This window comes from Cydia fagiglandana, chromosome 17, assembly GCF_963556715.1.
Source record: "Cydia fagiglandana chromosome 17, ilCydFagi1.1, whole genome shotgun sequence".
NCBI lineage: Eukaryota > Metazoa > Arthropoda > Insecta > Lepidoptera > Tortricidae > Cydia > Cydia fagiglandana.
This window is the reverse complement of record NC_085948.1, coordinates 1,117,228-1,135,968: the sequence shown is the minus strand read 5'-3', so window position 1 is coordinate 1,135,968 and position 18,741 is coordinate 1,117,228. Positions and strand designations below refer to the sequence as shown.

The 18,741-nt window shown below is 39.6% G+C and overlaps 1 protein-coding gene and 1 pseudogene across 1 annotated transcript; one reads left to right on the top strand and one right to left on the bottom strand.

The window, feature by feature from the left end:
* Positions 1 to 7,351: 7,351 nt before the first annotated feature.
* LOC134672729 (brachyurin-like) lies at positions 7,352 to 10,395 on the top strand. Its single transcript, XM_063530676.1, has 5 exons — positions 7,352 to 7,579; positions 8,378 to 8,645; positions 9,061 to 9,150; positions 9,507 to 9,691; positions 10,248 to 10,395. The coding sequence occupies exons 1-5, from the start codon at positions 7,373 to 7,375 to the stop codon at positions 10,350 to 10,352; spliced, it is 855 nt and encodes a 284-aa protein (XP_063386746.1). The 5' UTR covers positions 7,352 to 7,372; the 3' UTR covers positions 10,353 to 10,395.
* Positions 10,396 to 13,107: 2,712 nt separating this feature from the next.
* Positions 13,108 to 16,921, bottom strand: LOC134672850 (trypsin Blo t 3-like; annotated as a pseudogene).
* Between the last annotated feature and the right edge of the window lie 1,820 nt (positions 16,922 to 18,741).

Genomic DNA, 18,741 nt, shown 5'->3' with positions numbered 1-18,741 from the left:
ACATTGCTCCCAACTCTGATTTAAATTATCACGAATTTTATATATTATTAATCATAAAACGGGACTTAAAACGCCTAAAACTTAATTATACGCGATTAAGTTTTAAAATTGAATATTTGCTTCCAACTGTCTTTATCAATGTTCATAAAATATATGGAGGGTAGGTACGTCTACCCACCATAATGCAAAAATATATTTGTCAATGACTTTGTCCAACTGCTGTGGTTAAAGTTCATAACGAAAATTTTATTTACTAAATCTTACTACCACCTAAGACTGTAAGTCTGTACCTACATGGATTACAGCAATGCACATAGAAAATGTGCTAAATGCGGAGCAACGGCTGTTGAAGCAGCCAGAGTGAAATTTACAGCTTTAGTGGGTTCAGAAGGAACCGAGTCATAACGCATCTGGAAAGCGTATTAATTAACCGTGAAGAAATGTAGGAATACAAGTTGGAAATCTGTGTAAAATGCCGTGTGTAAAGTGTAGTGTATCTGTGTGTAAAGTGTAATAGGTAGGCACGGCTCATGTTAATTGTATTATACTGAAAACTTTGTGAATGCGCTTTATTAATGTCTATTTTTTTATTAAGTTGCCAGTTGCCAGTTTTCAGTGTATTTTAATAATTAATACAATGTTATAAACATAAACATGCCTTTTATTTAAATCAATTGATAATACCACAAACAAGGGGTAATATTTGCATCTTGCATATATTTCGTGATATGAAGATAACAAATATGTTTATCAAGAGAATTACTACATGTATACCTACCAATACCCGCCAGGCTAAACCGGTTGTCAACTTTAGTTCCATTGGTACACAAAGACGGCGCCACTAGTATAAACGTATAAACGGTTGGGGACATTTTTTTGTATGGAGTTACCGTTCTTCTCCTAGTGAGTATTATATTCTTTGCTCAGGAGTGATAAAATAATACTGCCGTGTAGGTTATAGTCAATCTATTCAATCACAACAACAGAAATCCGTACACTAGCAAGTTATTTTTGTTCACACAGTTTGGGGGTTCAAACCCAATAATCACTAAACTTAATCTACCGTTATTCATTAATTATTCACAAAATAAACAAAACTCTTCGAGAGCGCGGTGAGGCGTCGTGTGTCGAGAGACAAGACAGAACAGACCCGCGCTCGCCATGATGCTACGCGGGAGCGGGACGGCAACTCTGCGTCTTAGGTTAGAACGAGACGGATGGCCATAGCTTCCGCTCTACTTAATTACTATATCGCGCCGGGAGTTGTCCACGAGTGGCGCGCTTTACTCGGTTTGCTATAAGGGTTAATATAAGGTATTGATCTATAGTCTATTATTAGGTATTTAAATAAAAGTAAACAAGATCTACCCTCAAATGGCTCCTTAAGTCAGTTGAGGGTAGAAGAAAACATTACATGATCAAAGAATTAAGGTTAAAGTCAGGTGGTTCAGTGACAGATCCAGGCGGTTTTGTATTTAGTTGTATTAGTGTAGGAAATAAAGGTAGTAGACCCCGCAGGAATTCCTCTGCCAGAAAAATCTTTACAGTATGATAAAGTATCAATAAATAAAAAGTATTGTATCAATTTCCAAAGAATAATAATAATAGAGTTAAAGTAAATACCTAAAGTCTTAAATCGTTAATATCTTTTTACGGAAAAATGCTCTGTTCCAACTTTTTTCACCGGATATATTCATGTAACGTATTGCAACAATATATGAAATCGGTATTATGTTAAACCTTTTTATTACCTTTTTTGTAATAAGAACACCCATGGTTTTTTGATTTGTATTTTTATATTCATATGTTTTTTATAAGTGTCATTCTTTCCAATATTCTTATTGTGTGAACGTGTTTTCTATTTATTAAATTATTTCAATAAGTATATTCCACGGATTTTACTCCTATATTAATATATTACTCGTATAAAAAAAAATATTCCAGCAGAAATATCAACAATATTAATAAAATATAATTTTTTGGCGTGTCTTGGACCGGAAAATTGCTCAGTCTAATTTTTTCGCTGGAATGCCATTTTATTGCCGTTTTATACCTATAAAATAAAAATCTAAAAATGTTCCACTCTCAGTTTTTAATAGTTCTATAATACATACATTTGGGTACGTATTTTTTTGGATTTTCTTACCCACTGCGCCAAATAATATGCTAAGATCATATAAGAAGAAAAAATGACAGCAATTTTCCGATGAAAATGAGCGTCAAAAAAAGGAATTCACATACAGACACAAATAACTTATTTGGTAAAATAATTTTGGACTGAGGAATTACTCGGTTCAATATATAATCAGATTTGTGCTTTTACCTAACTTAGGAGTGTTTTTTTTTTGGATATTTATATGTTAGTTTCGGCTCATACTATACAATAACCAAGCTAAATTTCATTGACTGAGAAATGAATGCGTGGGTCTCCATACAACAACTTGCTTCGTTTACTACACCATCATAACTTAGTCTAATAAAACATGGTCTTCTCTTCCCAGAGTGACACAAGCCTACGTCACATTAACATGGCCGCTATATATAGCGCTATTGCCCCAGCAAACATTTTTGGTCGATATTCCGAAAAAGGCACCTATTTTAGGTCGCACAATTTAGGAGACCAAAATGAGGCACGTCGAATCGACGTCGTGGGCACGTGCCGGCGACATAAATGGGGAAAAAACGCACGTGCCGGCGACGTATTTATTGACGGTAAATTAGTGATTACAACCATTAGGTCAACACTAGGTCATGTTTCCGACGTGGATTCGACGTCGCCACGACGTGCCGCGTAGTGAAAATGTACTAATTGTGTATTCTTTACCACCTTTAGACGTGATGGCGACATATTTTTATCCATATAATTACTCTGCGAGGCAATATTTAGATGAGACGCGATGAAGAGAAAAAGAGACACAAACATTTTACGCTTATATATTCTTTTCACTCAGAAACAAAATGTCTAACAAGAAAACAACTTTAAGTTGTGCAATGATAATGGCGGCCACTAAGTCATGTAAAATAATTTAGGCCGATTACGCTGATGAAGAACGATGAAATCTAGTGCACAGAAAATTTTTTCGTGCAGTATGTTAGGTTTACATACAAAACTATCGATGGGCTTTTGAAATATTTAAGTTTTCAACATTTTATAAAATCAAAATGCATATATTTGCTTGTAATTGAGTGTTGTAATTGAATATTTGTGTGTGTGAGTGTATTGACTTGATCAAAAATATTGTTTTATTTTGAATATTAGCACAATGAAGTACCGTGCGATGGCACTATTCAAGATATAACAACTTAAGTTATGCAATTTCATATTTAGCATCTCGTTATAATGAAAGAAAATGGCGGCACAACCTTATGGTATTGATAGTACTTTACAAGTGATTTTAACTATATGGTCGCAATTTGGTATCTATTTTAAGTAACATTTACCTAAAATTAGTAGCTAAATCGACATAAAATCGACGACCTAAAGGTCTCCGTATAAGAAATAATTACGTCGCAAATACACCTAAAATGTCTTATTAGTACATTTGACCTATTGGTCAGACTTTGCAGTTAATTTTACCTAATATTTCGACTTATTTTCAACCATTAAGTCCCTGACTTCATGGTCCCCGTATAAGAAATAATTACGTCGCATATACACCTAAAATGCCTTATTAGTACATTTGACCTATTGGTCAGGGTTCGAAGTTAATATTACCTAATATTTCGACAGATTTTCAACCATAAAGTCCCTGACTTCATGGTCTCCGTATAAGAAATAATTACGTCGCATATACACCTAAAAGGCCTTATTAGTATATTTGACCTATTGGTCAGGGTACGAAGTTAATTTTACCTAGTAATAGGACTTATTTTCAACCATTAAGTCCGTGACTTCATAGTCCCCGTATAAGTAATAATTACGTCGCAAATACACCTAAAATACCTTATTAGTAGATTTGACCTATTGGTCAGGGTTTAAGGTTAATTTTACCTAATATTTTGACTTATTTTCAACCCCTAAGTCCCTGACTTCATGGTGTATTTATGAAGTGAAATTTACGTTTTATTATCCCTATATTTTGACTTGGAAGTAAAAGTGTACAATACGTAAAATAATTGGTGACTTAGGACGTCATTTTCACTTAAATTGGAAAAATCTTCTTCGAGCCTAGGAAAAAATACTTAAAATGTTTGCTGGGGCATATTATCATATAGCGCTGTCGCATGATGACGTAGGCTTGTGTCAGTCACGTGACCACGAAAAGACGGGAAGAGAGTACCAGGCGGAATATATTATCATACCATGTACACCATATAACCAATAATTGTTATAACTATCCGAAAATGTACTAAATTATTTGTTTACTTTTTATATTTAAATACCTAAATATACAGAGTATAGAGCAGTGGCAAAACTATATCGCCAATGTAAGGAACTTGAAATGGTGATAGACCAAGTATTGGCTGCTAATGGACAGAAATTGAGATTTAGTGCAGTGAATCATACCCAGTTTGCTGTCACTGTCCAAGTACATACATACATACATATAATCACGCCTACTTCCCGGAGGGGTAGGCAGAGACCACGGATTTCCACTTGCTACGATCCTGATATACCTCTTTCGCTTCCTTCACATTCATAACATTCCTCATACACGCTCGCCGGTTTAGGGTGCTCTTGACCTGGCCTTTCTTCAGGATTTCCCCGATCTGATCAGAGAAAGTCCGCCGAGGTCTACCCCTTCCAACTCCCACTTCCACTTCTCCTTCATACACTCTCTTTGTCAGCCTTCTTTCACTCATTCTTTCCACATGTCCAAACCATCTCAACATACCTTTCTCAATTTTTGTCACTACATCTACATTCAGTCCAAACTTTCCCAAGTGTCCGGTATAAATTAACATTGAGAAGATTCAAGGCAGGGTGCAGTGCACCTCCCCCTCTCCATCGTCTTCCTCGCGTTGTCCCGGCATTTTGCCACGGTTCATGGGAGCCCGGAGTCCGCTTGGCAACTAATCCCAAGAATTGGCATAGCCACTAGTTCTTACGAAAGCGACTTGCCATCATCTAATACCCTTGTTAAGTATCAGAGATATCTTGCGATACTGAAAATATTAATATCTGACTCCCTCTGCACTCTCTGCAAATTGTATTCCTCAATCAGTTTTCGAAAAAAATTGTAAACAGTCTTTGTAGGCAGCCCGATGGGATAAAAAATTCTGAAATTTCGTTTTTTGGAAAATTTTCCAAATGGCAGTAATTGGCCATAAGGACTTATAAAAATGCAAAGCCAGTAGATTCTATGGCGCTTAAGACCATTATGAGTTCGCTGATGATAACGACTCAACAAAGTGTTTTATTTATTGTTTCATTTTTCAAGGTTATCGCGATGCCTACGGTTCACATAGCCGCTTGTCTAAATTAGTCTGAATCCTTGTAAGTACATGAACATCCTTATCTTCTTATCTATGTACGTACACTTCACAGGATTAGGGATCCACAGTTAATTATAAATTATGGATTTATATGTGTATATTTCTTACCTTTTCATGCTTAGACTAATTTGACTGGAGAACCGATTTGGATGATATTTGCCATGGACATGTTTTGGATAGGTAGGTACAGTCAAAATTTAACAAAATACCGGCTATTTTCAACATACAGTGTGAAAAGATATGTCGGGCCCTGGAGGGAAACTACCTTAACTCCTTAAGTTGGCTCATTTTACTTAAAGGAGACATTCCTTTATTTTTAAAAAGAAATATAACTGCATTATAAGATTTTTCTTTTTTTCTTAAATTTTGCTTGTCTAGAAATATTCTTGAGTACTAAATATTCGATTTTATGGATATTTTGTACCACAGACGAGTGTAAGGTCTAATGTTTCTTGGAGAAATGTTATCATTAACATTAACTGTATCGACTAGTGCAAAAATATAGCGAGTGTTTATTTTTTGGAAGTTTTACACGGTTCGATTCCCGGTTCGAATTTAAAAAGGCCTTTAAATGCAGTTTCGTTTCTTTTTAAAAATAAAGGAATGTCTCCTTTAAGTAAAATGAGCCAACTTAAGGGCCCGACATATCTTTCCACACTGTATATTATGCATTATTCTCCTTGCTTTAGAGTTCTAATTAGCAATTAGTCCGATCTTAGTCCAAGAGGGTATTTCCGTTTTGTGTCTTGAAAAAAATGTAATTCAACATTGAGTGTACGAGTAGATTACTTCTAAGCTATTGTGTTAAGGGTAGAAAGTGAATTAATAATAAAAGTTTGTTTTCTTTTGTATCTTTTGCAATAAACATTCGGACGTAAAAGTATAAATATAATTTTTTGTGACGTCCTGGAAGGATACTCGCCGAAAAATAATCAGGGCTATAACCGCAAAAATCGAAGTTCGCAAATTGCGAGGATTTTTCTCTGTCACTCTAATTACGCCTTCATTGGAGTAACAGAGAAAGATCCCCGCAATTTGCGAATTTCGGTTTTCGCGGTAGCCGCTCAGCTCAGGTACTTAATAAAAATAGTCTGGTCTGACCCGGGTATACCTTACTGTATCGTCCGATATACCTACACCTACTACTCTATGTCGTTTAAATCACGTCCAAAAATTTGGAGAAGGGTGAAAACAAACTACTTATTGATTTTGGAGTGTAGTTTTAGTGGTATCTAATTGTAAATAGTTATTTGTTTTACAAGGGGGCAAAGTTGTTGTTTAACCGCTCGTGTCGTTGTTTAACGATTCCAAAATTGAACCACGAGCATAGCGAGTGGTTCGAAAAATGGAATCTTGAGCGTTGCGAGAGTTTCAAAGCACGAGGGTTAAACAAAATTTACCCCCGAGTGAAACACAAAATTTTTCACCACACCAACCAAACAAATATTAAATGTAAAATATCAAACTAAATTTTCATAGGTAGAAACTGTGTAAAGAACATTAAAGAAGGTTAAATTCTGCGTTGAAAGAGCATCTAAAAATCCAAATTTAATTAACAACGCAGAATTTAACCTTCATTAATATTGATTAGAATGACAGTTTCCATCGATCGTACCGTTTTCTAGCTACAAGCAAAAAACTAAAAAACCAGCAAAAATGTATCTCCCAAAGGCACACTTGCATATACACTTTGTACTTAAAAAATACTTAGACTTGAAAGTATCTGTCTCAAAAACCAATATTATGGAACCGCGATATTATCTTCACTCTGACTTGACTAATCCCCACATTAATTAACATATCAATCATGACTTAAAATTAGAATTAATCGTAATTAATGACAAAAACATGATAGGCTGCACATTTGCAATATCTCTAAAGATAATTCTATGTATAAATACCTGATATTTTTGAGGAAGACGCATATTTGGTCAATATGAAACTGCTGGTTGCTTTGGCTTTGGTGGGTCTGGTGGGGTCGGCGCTGGCCGAGGAGTTTGTGGCGCCCATCGAGGTGGACTACCACAACAAGATCGGTATCCCCGAGGCTGCCCGCATCAAGGCCGCTGAGGAGGCCCTGGACTTCGATGGAGGCAGGATCGTCGGAGGCGCTGCTGCCGCGCTCGGACAGCACCCTTGGATGGTAAGTACAAAAGTATATTTACCTAATATATGTTCTGATTAGCAATGTGCCAAAAAGAATTTTCATAAATTGCGATGTTTTCATGAAATGTTCTTGGTACTTATATTTTTCTGCACGTTTGTTGCCAAAACTTTTTGTGTACAGTTAGTTTCGATTTCTATGACACTTGAAATAGACAACAAGAAGTCACGTAAATATTAAATGAAACAGTCGTCAACAGTTAAGAACATTGAGATCCCTAATCTGAACGGAAACTTTTTAAGTGAAAACTTGCATGAGAATTTGCTGAACAGTCAGCGGCAGAAGTTTCTAAGCTGGCGAGGTGTTCAAAATTACCTTGACACGCTCTTATTCTCTTACCAATATAGTCGCTTCAAGATCATTTTGAATACCTTACACGCTTAGCAACTTCTGCTGCTGACTGAACGTTTACAGAAATTCTCGGAAATGTTGAGAATATTCTTAAAGCGTAAGCTCGTAAGCTTAGAGCATTTAATAATTATTTAGAGTCGCCTTTAAGAGCTTACCCCTCTGCCGACAACCTTGCACAATTGTGCAAACTTTTGTATGGACTGACGTTTATCTGACATAGCTATTTGTACGCAACCATACATTTGACGTGCCCCTCCCCCGCAAAAATCGGCAGACTGTTTTTACAGAAAATGACAGACAATGCGTGAAATGCGTCTCCAGTTATTAAATGCTCTAAGCTCGTAAGTAGAAGAGAGGTCGTAAAAGCCCGCTGTACCACTCGGTTGGCAAATACCACTTGTCTTTATAACCAACTTTTTTTCCCAGGGCGGTCTGGTTATCACCCTGATCACCGGCGCGACCTCTGTTTGCGGCTCCTCTCTCATTTCCAACACCCGCGCCGTCACCGCCGCCCACTGCTGGCAGTCCAGCGGCGGCTCGGCCCGCTCCTTCACCGTGGTCCTCGGCTCCACCACGCTCTTCGCCGGCGGTACCAGGGTCACCACCAGCGATGTCGTGATGCACGGCGGCTATAATATGTGGACCCTCGTTAACGATGTTGCTGTCATCCGTATGGGCTGGGTTACCTACACTAGTAAGTATTTTATTGTGGACTTTTTTGCTGCGATTTCGTTTGCGTGGAATGATGATTTCCATTAGAAAAATAATCATAATTATTACCCGGGACTAAAATTATTCAATAAGTAAGGCATTTTTCTAAGATTTTTTGTCGTAAAGTTTTAAATCCCCAATCTCCATAAAATATGCGTTTATTGTTAGCTTTACGGTACTAATACAATACAATGAATGGCGTATTTTTACCGCAATTCATGCAATCCCCAAAATTGTTTTTTTATTGTGTTCTTCAGTAGATAATTACTATTAGATATTTCCGATAGTATCGCCTGATTCCTTTTACTTTTGAAATGATTATGTCAACCTGGAGATTATTTTCACCTAGGTAATGGGGCTTTTTGAACACTAAAGCTCACGATTCACTTTTCTTGCAGACACCATCCGCAATATCCCCCTCGCGTCCGGAACTAACCAGTTCGTCGGCACCTGGGCCTGGGCTGCTGGCTTCGGCAGAACCAGCGACAGTAAGTATCTAAGATTTTTTTATGAAGTTTTTTGACTGTTTGAGTTCCAACTCCCAATTAAAGGTATTACGGATCAAACGATAGTCAATGACAGAGGATCTCAAGGGCTTATGATTTGATGTTTAATGAAAATTAATGATTTCGAAGATATATCTTCCCTATTTTTCTTTTATGACGACCGGTCTGGCCTAGTGACGCGGTCGCAGCTGGAACACCCTCAGCGCGTAACTGGTCTTGTTGCGATCATATTCCACATCTTCTGCCGTATCCTCTTTGTGCTTGACCTGAATTGTCCCGTAATATTTATTTATTATTTTATTATTATCTGTCTAACAAAACCCCTTCAATTCTTCCAGCCGCCGGTATAGGCAACAACCAGTTCCTGTCCCACGTGCAGGTGCAAGTCATCACCAACGCCGTGTGCCAGCAGACCTACGGCACCACCACCGTCCAGGCCTCCACCCTCTGCGTGGCCACCACCGGCGGCCGCGGTACCTGCGGCGGCGACTCCGGCGGTCCTCTGGTCGCCAACAACCAGCTGGTCAGTATCTTTCTCAACGTGTTTCCGCATGTCACAACTATGGCACTGCAACTGTCATTGCCTTAACCCTCTGTGTGTACCAACTACCACAACACCTGTAGTGTAGACTCTGGCGAACGCATTTACTTGCTATTAAGTTAACAGTTCACCAAACACATTTCTACTGTTGGGAGAAGACACAGACAGACAGGTTTTTGGGCACATAATGCACTCTGGTGGCACGCTAATCTCAAAAGCAAGCATTTTCTTTGACGTTCCCTCATGACCAATTCAAAAGAGCCACAAATTCCGAATGGTGTTACACTACTGAAAAGCTGTTGGCCCTTTGTATGTTCTTTCGAGCTGTCAAATAAATGTAGTAAATACATGTTCTCATAAAACTGAAACTTAGGAGATTAATATTTAACTTTTTCATGTTGCGGGATACAGAAGACACCAACGGTTTCCTTGATGAATTGTGAGATTAAAAAGCAACGATATGCCTTTAGACACATTTACTTCCATACAATTCCGTAATAAAATTTCTGTATTTATCACATGGTTATTTCTTTTGCAGATCGGTATCACCTCGTTCGGACACGTCAGCGGCTGCCAGCGCAACTTACCCGCCGGCTTCGCCCGTGTCACGATCTTCAACGCCTGGATCTCGTCTCTTCTTTAAACGAACTATTTGAAACCGAACTATCATAAATAAAGTACTTAATTTATAGCTAAAGTTTTATTTTACAACTAGCAATATGTGCATATTGCAAAATATTTTGAACATATCCGAAATTTCTGGAAGCTTTCCTGAGGAAATTCGCATGCAAAGTTTCCATTTAGAAAGTTCCCGTTCAGATTTCCCGAATGAAGGTTGAGGGAGGCGATGGCTGAGATACGCGTCATACTCGTGAACGGGTGCTGTTTGTGGAGACTGGTCTGTTTAAGCTAACACGAGCTATTATACTTATTAACTTTATTTTTTATTAATTAATTACAGTGAGACGCCTCATTCTGTTCTCGTATGTTTCTTTTCTCTTAATGAATGTATTAATTATACAGGATATTGACTCTTGGAGACCCTATACATCTCTAAGGATAACTTGATAAACTATATAATCTTATAGTTCTGACACCTAGAAACATTTACACCTCTAAATATTATAGATTTTTTTTCGTGTGTTTTTTTATCTGTATTTTGTATGTAATTCGACATTAAGAGACCATATACATCTCTTAGTAATTGTAATACGTTAGATTGAATTGTTAGTTTTTTTTTATAAAATTGTTGATGTTATTATTTTTGCTTTTATGTAAATTTAATGTTGACGTGTAAAAGTGCCCTTGTGGCCTATTTGCTGAATAAATGTTGATGTTTGATGTTTGATGATGTTTGATTAGGGATTATTAATCAATGTTCTTACCTGTTGACGACTGCTTCATTTAACATTTAGGTACTTACTTAACTTACCTAACGGTCATTCATTGGCCTCTTAATACAGTAATTGTATACATTTAGCATTTGCGTCAAATCTGGTAGTTCTCATTCTTTTGCAGACTTATTTTTATGTTGGCCCATTAAATAATCCAAGTCTGAGACCACGCCGAACGCAACTTTGACAAAAATCGAAAAAACCGCGATAAATGGATTTTGTTAAGATTTGGAGTATTATAAACCTAGGACTAGTTTTTTGATATTACCTTAATTTTCATTACCGTAAAACGGGGTGAGTAGGTTTCGCAGGGAGAGGTGGGTTATGAATGGGGAGAGAAGGTTTGAGAGGGGGGTGAGAAGGGATTTTAAGGCTACTGCTACCAAAGTAATATATTCCAATTTAAAATTGAGCTATAGTAATACGCATAATAAAAAAAAAACGATCCAACAATCTTCCAAAATCACCTTTGTATGCAAAACCCTCTCAACCCAAATACGAGGCACTACGGGGTGGGGTGGGTTTTCCTCTTTATCGTCAAAGTTATGAAATACTACCCAAAATAAAACACAAACTAAAATACAAACGTCCGAACCACTTATTATATACACCATTCAGTTTTCACATGTAAAAATAAAATTTTATCGAGGTTTGAAAGTCAAATTTCACCCAACTCACCTCATTTTACGGTACCTTAATTTTCATTACATTTTTAAAGTAGACTAAATTAATTTAGACAATACGAGACTTGAATTGTCTCTATAGATCTAGTACTCGTACTTTCCGAGATAAATCCTTTCAGAATTTATAATTTTTAATGTTAGAAAAAACAGTTAACTTGGCGTTTTAAAAGTATGAATATAATGTTTTTGTCTCTAAATTATACGAAAATGATATATAACTTGCACAAGTTGCTAAGAGCATGAAATATAGCATAGATTGGACTTAGGTATACGATCCCCTCCCTTTTTCGGGGGTAGGCACGGTACGATCTCGAGCTACCGGGTCAGATCAACTTTGTTTGACCTTAGGAACAATCGTGCCCAGCGGCATCGCCCGAGACAAAAGTGCATACTCACTGCTTGCACTCAGCCTATGAATACAAGTTCAAAAAAAATTTGTAAGGCTTTATTTCAAAAACTATGTACAGTGTACAGAGACAATACTAGTGTCGTATTGTAGCATATTTAGTTTACTTTGAAAACACCGTGAGAAGGTACTATAGAAAACTAAGCTTTCAGGGTTATATATAATGTATAATCTCCTAAATCTAAAAGAATTTTCATATTTTTGGACTCGTGGTTCAAAAGTTAGAGGGGGGGGGAAACGTTTTTTTTTCGGAGCGATTATTTCCAAAAATATTAACCAGGTATATCAAATAATGATTGTCGACACCCGTATTCGTTTTGAACTACCTATCAAACGATACCCCACACTATTGGGACAAAGCGAAAACAACAATAAAAAAAAAACATTTGTACGGGAGGTACCCTAAACATTTATTTTTCACCACACCAGCTCGGAAAGAATTACTTTGCACTTCAAAAACGAATAGCTCGCTACGCTCGTGGTTCAATTTTGGAATCTTTCGCTTGCTCGGGTATCAATATTAGCACGAGCGGTTAAACAACAACTTTGCCCCCTTGTAAAACAAATAACTATTATACCGTTTTTATTTTACCGTTCTCTCACAACTCACAATGCATGATTTATGTATCCATGCCAAATTGCAGCTTTCTAGCACTAACGATCACGGAGCAAAGCCTCGGACAGACAAACGGCGAAACTGTAAGGGTTTCTAGGTGACTACGTATGAAACCCTAAAAAGGACACGCTATTAAGGGTTCTGAAGTCTTTAAACGTATGCGTCAATATGACAACGATTACATGCTTATATTGCATGTATTTTATTATCATCTACTGGAGAAAAAAAAGTCTTAATACAAGTATGTTATAATGGTAGGTATATACATATTATTAACAACATTTTACGCCATTTACAATTTATAATCGCTCCTGAATCCAGTCAGCGAAAGAGGTGACGCGCGTGAAGCCCGCGGGGTAGCCCACCTCGCAGCCGTCGCGGTGCCCGAAGGAGGTTATACCGACCTGGAGGAAAATGCTTGTTAGAACATCATATCGTATAGGTATATACCGGGTGTGGCCTGTAATATGAGCAAAAAATTTAACTGTAGGCTGTACCTCATACTGAACAACATTCGTTCAGCGACTTTTAAAAATAACTTGTAGTTTGATTTTTGATACACTTTAAAGTTTATTCTAAGACGCAATGTATTACGAATTTTGTTATGTTTAAGGCATGACAAGCAACGTCAATCACAATGATATGGCGAGGCGATGGCGTCCATTGAAGATAATATTTATTTTGTATGAAAAATATGGAGTCTAAATACTTCATAATTTTTAAAAGTTGCTGAACAAAAGTGTCACCGTATGGGGAGTACAATCTATGTTTTAATTATTTGCTCGTGTTACAGGCCACACCCGGTATACAGTCTGTGCGGAAAGAGAAGAGTCGTGGAATGTAAGGGAACTCATACATTCTACGACTCATCTCTTTCCGCACAGACTCTAGAGAAGGGATAAGAAGTAGGTATGTTAAGAACCATAGTAGAATAGCTAAGATAATACGCGTCGCTTAGTTAAGTTGTAGTGGTTTTGAAGTTTCAAACGCGAGTAAATCCATCTGTCAGATTATGCGATATTGGTATGCGGGAACCTCCGGCCCGGACACGGCCCGGTCTAACGTGAGTCATCCTTAAGTCCCTCGCACGCAAGTGGTAGTGTACACAGAGCTATAACCGCGAAAATCGAAGTTCGCAAATTGCGGGCATTTTTCTCTGTCACTCTAATTACGCCTTCATTGGAGTAAAAGAGAAAGATCCCCGCAATTTGCGAACTTCGATTTTCGCGGTTATAGCTCAGGATGGTGTGCTGTACACTGCTGTGCACACGGAGTTATCTACCACTGTAACGGCTACGTGTGAGCGGCACAGGCCTCGTAACCAACATGCCAACCGCTTACGCTTCGTAGCGATTGAGACGCTGTCACTGTCGCACTAATATGAAAGAGTGATAGAGAGACACAAAGCGTTTAGTTGTCGAAGCGATAGCGATTGTCAGATTGGCTAGGCCGGCTGGTTCGTCGTAATCTACAGCTCACAGAGCCACTAGAGATAGATACAGTATACTGACCAGCAAATTGTCAAAGACCGGAGGACCACCAGAGTCACCGCCGCAAGTCCCTCGGCCACCGGTGGTAGACGTGCAGAGCGTGGATGCGCGCACGTTCAGGATAGTGTACACAGCCGTGCACACGGAGTTGTCTACCACTGTGACGGACACGTTCGAGAGCAACTGGTTCGACGTGATCTACAGCTCAGAGCCACTAGAGATAGATACAGTATACTGACCAGCTGGTTGTCAACGACCAGAGGACCGCCAGAGTCACCGCCGCAAGTCCCTCGGCCACCGGTGGTAGACGTGCAGAGCGTGGATGCGCGCACGTTCAGGATGGTGTACACAGCCGTGCACACGGAGTTGTCCACCACTGTGACTGACACGTGTGAGAGGAACCGGTTCGACGTGATCTACAGCTCAGGGCCACTAGAGATAGATACAGTATACTGACCAGCTGGTTGTCAACGACCAGAGGACCGCCAGAGTCACCGCCGCAAGTCCCTCGGCCACCGGTGGTAGACGTGCAGAGCGTGGATGCGCGCACGTTCAGGATGGTGTACACAGCCGTGCACACGGAGTTGTCCACCACTGTGACTGACACGTATGAGAGGAACCGGTTCGACGTGATCTACAGCTCTGAGCCACTAGAGATAGATACAGTATACTGACCAGCTGGTTGTCAACGACCAGAGGACCGCCAGAATCACCACCGCAAGTCCCTCGGCCACCGGTGGTAGACGTGCAGAGCGTGGATGCGCGCACGTTCAGGATGGTGTACACAGCCGTGCAGACCGAGTTGTCCACCACTGTGACTGACACGTGCGAGAGGAACTGGTTCGACGTGATCTACAGCTCACAGAGCCACTAGAGATAGATACAGTATACTGACCAGCTGGTTGTCAACGACCAGAGGACCGCCAGAGTCACCGCCGCAAGTCCCTCGGCCACCGGTGGTAGACGTGCAGAGCGTGGATGCGCGCACGTTCAGGATGGTGTACACAGCCGTGCAGACCGAGTTGTCCACCACTGTGACGGACACGTGCGAGAGAAACTGATTCGTTGTGATTGCGCCACCTTAAAAAAACAGTTACAGATTAAAATAAGAAGGGAGCGTGCATAGACGCACTCTGTTTAATGTTGTTTATTAAGTTTCCGATTTAGGTTATGATGATTGGCACCCTCTCCAACGCGCAAGGGAGCACTCTAGGGCACGCGCTGTTGTTGTAGCTGAGCGGAAGATCTACCGAAAAATATAGGGACCCACACGTCGAGACGACGGAACGTATGGACTCCTCTTATATCATAAAAAAGATCGTCAAGTTACCATCATTAGTGAGCCCGAAGCCAGCAGCATAGGCGGTGCTGCCAACGAAGGTGTTGCTGCCTGAGGCGACCGCAATGGGCTGGATGACGTCTGAAAACATTTAATTAGATATGAAAATATTTTATTCACAATGAAGTGAAGAATATTAGAGTTAGACCAAGATATATATACGTCTGCAACGATTTTTAAAGCACACGCAGTGCAAGTGTTATTTATACGTCATAATTTCATAGAAGATTGACGCTTAAAATAACACTTGCACAGCGTGTGCTATCAAAATCTTTGCAGACTTATCTTGGTTTGACTCTACTGGCTATGGCTCGAATGAGAAATCGCACATTAAAATGCCGCTCGATGCTGATATATAAAGTGATTCCACCCTATGGTTAGGAACTAAACCCGCGACAAAGCACTAGGAACATGATTATGACTGATATTGTTCTTAAATTCCCACTTACTAGTCAAAGCAATCGCAGGGAACCTAATGATCGCAATATCATTCACAGGCAAAAGACCATTCCAGCTGCTATGCGACTCCACATCGCTGGTGGTGACCCTGGTGCCGCCAGAGAAGAGCAGGTCGGAGCCGAGGACCACGGTGAAGGCTGCGGCTTGGTGGGTTATGGTGCTCCAGCAGTGGGCAGCGGTCACGGAGCGGGTGGAGGAGATTAGAGAGGAGCCACAGAGCCGTGGTCAGGGTGATCACTAGACCGCCCTGAAATTCGTTAATATAGGGTCTGTAGGCACAGAATCACTGACAACACAAACGTAAAGGATGACTCACGCTAGACCGAGCCGAGGCGTCCGACATGTCATAGAAAACGAAGCGCCCGCCCGGCCCCGGCCCGGTCTAGCGTGAGTCATTCTTAAACCCATACCATACTACACAATAAATTATAAGATAGGTACTTAGTTAGTAGCCTTTAGAGCAGAATCATTTTCTGTACACTTCTTAGAACAGCAACGACCCTCTTTCAGAGCATGAGAAATGAGAATATCTTAATCTAATCTATTATGGCTGCAGTTTTATTTAAGTTGTTCGAAAGCTACCTATGAAATAATCTCTTGCACGCAAAAATAAAGAGTACTTACGATGAACGGATACTGTCCCACACCCGCCGGGGTTCCTCCTACGATCCTGGATCCATCAAAGTCCTGCGCCTCTTCAGCCGCCTTGAGGCGAGCCGCGACAGGAATGCCGATCTTTCCATGGTAGTCGAGCTCCACTGGGGAGTCTATGACTGCCTTCCCGGCCACCAAACCTATCAATGCGAACGCAACCAGGATCTTCATGTTTAGGACTCTATTGAATTAGTAAATCTGAGAAATTGTTTTTTATAGACGTAATGTTTATCTATATTCTATAGGATTAAAAAGATTGATTTTAGTAATTAATTATGATATCTTGATAATTTAGTGAAGATTACTAGTCGCTAATCTGCGTCACAGAATAAGTAATAGTATTTAAATTCATACAGAATAGCAACGCATGCGATTTACAAGTCGCGGAAAGTATCCCGAAACTTTTTTTAATGATTTTAAGTACATCGTTAGGATGCTAAGCAATTTCTTTTGCCCAGATGACACCAGCAATACCAGTTACCGGCCTTCAATAAAAGAGTAGGTACGCGCTCTTTTCTTGAAAGCTTAAAGAAAAAGTTCCCGGAAAATTTCACACGAAATAAAGGAAATTTTCATAATGATGAAAAAAAAAATCTACGGGATATAAATAATTGACTTGGCCAATTTGGGTTATTGGAATGATTAGATATCTCGGACAAGCTCAATTGACGCCTTTGACAGAGACTGGTGGGAGACTTCAGGGGATAGGGATACGTGGAGAAATATGAAGGAGGCCTTTGCCCAGCAGTGGGACAATATAGGCTCATAATAATAATAATAGATATCTCGTTCATTAATGAAGATAAGTGGTTAATCTGTGTTTGGTTAAAATATGGAAATTGGATTTCCCTAATTCATTCAATTTACGTCATGTCATACTCATACATGTAGATAAACATACCTATTAAGCCCCCTCCAGACTATGCGCGCGAATCGCGGGCGAAGCCGCGAACGCAAGTGTGGCGTCGATTTCGCAGATTGTTCACGCCTTCGCGCCTTGTTCTCCGTTTTTTGTCGGTATTTCGGCCCGCGTCAAAGGAGACGCGAAGCGCGAACTTGCAAGACTCCACATTACACAATATTTTGGCTCCTCTGTGGCAAGATAAATATGAATTATATTATGATTATATTATATTAAGCAGCTATCAAGCATGGCAAGTATGCCGACTGAGGTCCCGGCTGCGATTTTATTATCGCAGTGCGCGCGGGGCCATACAGCTTCGTATGCTGCAATTCACTTTGCGACAATCGCGTCGCGCGCTGCCGCGGAAAAATGTAACAAATCACAATTTTAAAATCGCTGCGATTTTTTTGTCGCATATGCGCGCACCGCCATATAAACCCATACGTTACATTTCTGCGACTAAATTATCGCGCGACAAAAAATCGTGGTGCGCGCTTGGCTTCACGTATGATGCCATAGATAACTAACAGTTAAACTCGATCAGCTGATGCTTTTCCGCCATATTGCCGCAAACCAAACTGCGAAATCGCCGTGAAGTGTGCGAGTGTGGAGTCATACGTCAACTTAGCGGTATGTTCGCTCCGCGACGTCGCGCCGCGATCCACGTACATAGTCTGAAGGGGGCTTTACAGTCGTCGTCAAAAATATGTTTACACTTTCGCAGCGGGTACGTAATACGTTACGACTTTGTAATACGGCCAAAAATGTAAACACCATTATCTAACGTCCACTACGCCTTTTGTTTATTATTGTTGATTATTGATATGTTACAGTATTTTTGTTAATGCGTCAGGTACAGTCAGTTTTTATTAATTTATGCCACTAAAGTCATACGAACGAAGGAGGGAAGTATTGTCTTCGTCAGGAAAAAGGTATTGGTGGTTGGTGGTTTCTACCAACCTAATTAGAGTAATTAGGTAACAAAAAATTGCAATTTTGGAAAATTTTGTAATTTGCATCTTATCAAGACACAAAAAAAAATCTTAAATCACTTAAAATAATTGTGGATCTTAGAGATTCTGTTTTG